General features: G+C 42.2%; 1 protein-coding gene across 1 annotated transcript in view; it reads right to left on the bottom strand.

Moving 5' to 3' along the window:
- Positions 1 to 663: 663 nt before the first annotated feature.
- Positions 664 to 3,193, bottom strand: part of LOC308372026 (ras-related protein Rab-8B) — a 21,933-nt gene continuing 19,403 nt past the window's right edge. Inside the window, exons 7-8 of the mRNA XM_080847120.1 lie at positions 3,137 to 3,187; positions 664 to 2,973 (exon numbers count right to left, since the gene is read on the bottom strand). Coding sequence (XP_080703246.1) covers positions 2,881 to 2,973; positions 3,137 to 3,187 — 144 coding nt within the window. The 3' untranslated portion in view covers positions 664 to 2,880. The remainder of the gene's footprint in view (positions 2,974 to 3,136; positions 3,188 to 3,193) is intronic.

The following is a 3,193-nucleotide window of genomic DNA, read 5'->3' as shown; positions in this document are numbered from 1 at the left end:
GTGTGTGTGTGTGTGTGTGTGTGTGTGTGAGAGTGAGAGTGAATGACAGAGTGTAATCCTTCTTATCTTACTCTTTAGAGGTTGTTGATGTCTAGCTTCCAGCTGATGTATAGTTGGGGGCTCAAAAACACTCTTTCTTAGGTAGACTTAGAGAGCTATGCATCCCTCATATATTACGGAAACGGCCAGCATTTCACTTCACTATATCACACAGAACATGTCTGAGGAGAAACTTGACTATACCACACAGAACATGTCTGAGAAGGAACTACTCCATGCTCTTGGTAACGCTATGGGACTCTCAGTACAAACCTGTAGCACAAACAGAAACACAAAAGTTTCAGTTTCAAAAGCAGTGGCAGCTGTGTCGCTAATGAAGCGACAGCAACATTTTCGGACATTTAGAATTTACAAGAATGAAGAAGTGTCTCTTGGGGTAAGACATTTAGAGTTTACACGACAGAAGAGTCTCGAAGATGTTGATTTCCCCTTGGGGTAGAACTTTAAAGAGTTTACAAAAATAAAAAAACAGTCTCTAAGATGTTGATTTCATCAAACAGTTCCAATGACCATGTTCCAACATCATGTTACTTTCAAAACATTGTAAGCAATAAAAGAAGATTAATGCACATACAGGTCTCTTTATACAGTCTTTACTTTGGTTACATGTGGTAGAAAAACAAGTTTACAACTGGTAAAATCACTCTGTTTTTACACGTTAGTCCACACAGTATTCAGAAGTATGTACATTAGGTTATCTACAGAATGAGTATTTGAGTATTCCAATTGGTTACCAGGCTACAAGTGGAGAACATTACATAAGACATGTCCGTCTTCTCACCGTCACAAAGTGACTAGTTTATACCAACACGCATGCATAGCAATGGTCCCATTTGAACAAATGTTACTCATTTGTGCAACCGTCAAATTTCAAATGGCAACAAAAGGAGAATCGTGACCACATTCCTCGAAGCAGATTCTGACACAGAAGACCTAACGGTACGTAACAACAAGACAGTAATGGAATTGTGTATCCAGAAATACAACCATCCAATTCTCTAACCCACAGGACTGTCGCTATCCTTACCGGGGGCCAGTTATTGCTAAACATGATGCTACTGGCTGTTCTAGAGAGACTTGGTCAATCCTAGTTTAACACGACACATGATGAGCTCTGTACGGACACCGCCGCCTCTCGTGACGCAACTTGAGACTCGTGACGGAGACAAACCCTTGGCTGAACATCTACGCGTCAACAACTACAAACCAAGACCAGCAGCCAGTTCAATGACAACACTCACAGTTTTGGAATGAAATTTGTTGTACACAGTAGGGAAACAAGAATAACCTTTTTTTAAAAAAGGAAAAAAAGACACATTGTACACACACAAACACATAGGCAGCGTTTCACAGCGTGCCACAAACACCTGTAAAAACTGCACAGAGCGAACACAGGCTTATAAAGTGCAGCGTGAGAAATAATACTGCTGCTATGGTTTGTAAACGCTAAACTTGCGCTATACCTTCATTAAATATCAATAACTGAATGAGCACAAACTGGTTAGGGACAACGGGGGGGGGGAAAGCACAACCACCGTGACATGATCACTCAAACCAATAAGCAATTTAAAAATAACTATGTTACTGGGTAACTGCTCGTTAGGGTATACCTTTGTTAATTAATATGCATGCAAATTTAGCGGCTTCTCAATAGCTTCCAACACTACATTATGCAGTGATATCATGCATCTTTTATCTATTCATCTCTCAACAACATCACATCCTCAGAGCGTCCAGATTAACAGTATGTTAAAGCACGACAAATATTACACATGTATAAAAAATATATATATAATAAAATCAAAATAAAGAAAAAAAAAGGCGTCTCTTTCAAATATGGAGAGTTGGTTAGCTGCAGCGTCAGGAGCACATGTATGACACAAGACTAGGGAGTGTACTTTTACCCATCATACACTGCAGCGGTGGCATTCTATATTTGAGACGCCTCAAAGGAGTGCAAGTCCAGCTCCAGTGCTATACATGGTTATGTGCTCAGAAGAAGAGATACATTGACTACGAGTTTAGTACAATAAAATAGGACACTTGAAATGTTTCATAAGACACAAACAGTTAAAAGATTCCTGACCTTGACACAATCCAGAAAGCATACATCACAGATGCGTTGTACATTTTTTTCTTCTTTTGTTATGGGTGTGATGTGTATGTGTGTGTGTTTATGTGTGTGTGTGTGTGTGTGTGTGTGTGTGTGTGTGTGTGTGTGTGTGTGTATGTATGTGTGTGTGCGTGTGTGTATGTATGTGTGTCTGTCCAACCACAGAGCATGTCTGCACATCACCACAATCAGAGGTACTCTCAGATTAACTTGTAAACACACTCGTAAAAAGACACACGGTAACACAAACTTCAGAAAACGAACCGACTAAATGAAACGGTTAAAGTTGTTCCATTAACAGAAACAAAGCCGGCAGGCGAACACTTAAACCACACACACACAGAGAGAAGCTGTGACATCCTGGCCGTACTGCAGTTCACATGTTAAATCCCAGAGGTCACGAGTGACGAGCCGACCCACGGAGTGCTTCCGGAACGTTCCGTCCCTCCTGAAGTTGGTGGAGGGGGGGGGGGGTTACAGGAAGGTGAACCAGTCTCTGTTGACCGTCACTGAGCAGGCAGAGAACACACCAGTCTCTCGTTTAGGTCCCCGAAGAGAGTGTGTGTGTGTGAAACAGAGAGAGTGAGAGAGAGAGAGAGAGAGAGAGAGAGAGAGAGAGAGAGAGAGAGAGACAGAGACGTCCCCCCACCTGCATGCGTCAGTGACACAGGATTTCCCAGTCAGTGAGTCAGTGTGTCCGGACCCCCTCACAAGAGGGTGCATCTGAAGAAGCTGTGCTTCTTGGACTTGTTCTCCGTGATCTTCACTGGGCCTCCTCCCTCAGCCTGAGAGCCATCGTTCTGGTACACACACACACACACACACACACACATATATCACAGACAGGAGGGGAAGAACACAACAAATACATACAAACAGAACAGTCAATTTCAGGCAAATTTGAGAAAAATAGTGTGTGCTGAGTAAATGTGATCACAATAGTGTGTGTTGAGGAAAGCTCACCATTTTTCTGTTGAGTCGAGCCATGATGTCTCTGGCCAGTGTGAAAAAAGCCTTTAA

This window comes from Sprattus sprattus (genome assembly GCF_963457725.1).
Source record: "Sprattus sprattus genome assembly, chromosome: 11".
Lineage (NCBI taxonomy): Eukaryota > Metazoa > Chordata > Actinopteri > Clupeiformes > Clupeidae > Sprattus > Sprattus sprattus.
Note: the sequence above shows the minus strand (reverse complement) of the source record. Positions and strands in the feature narration are given on the sequence as shown.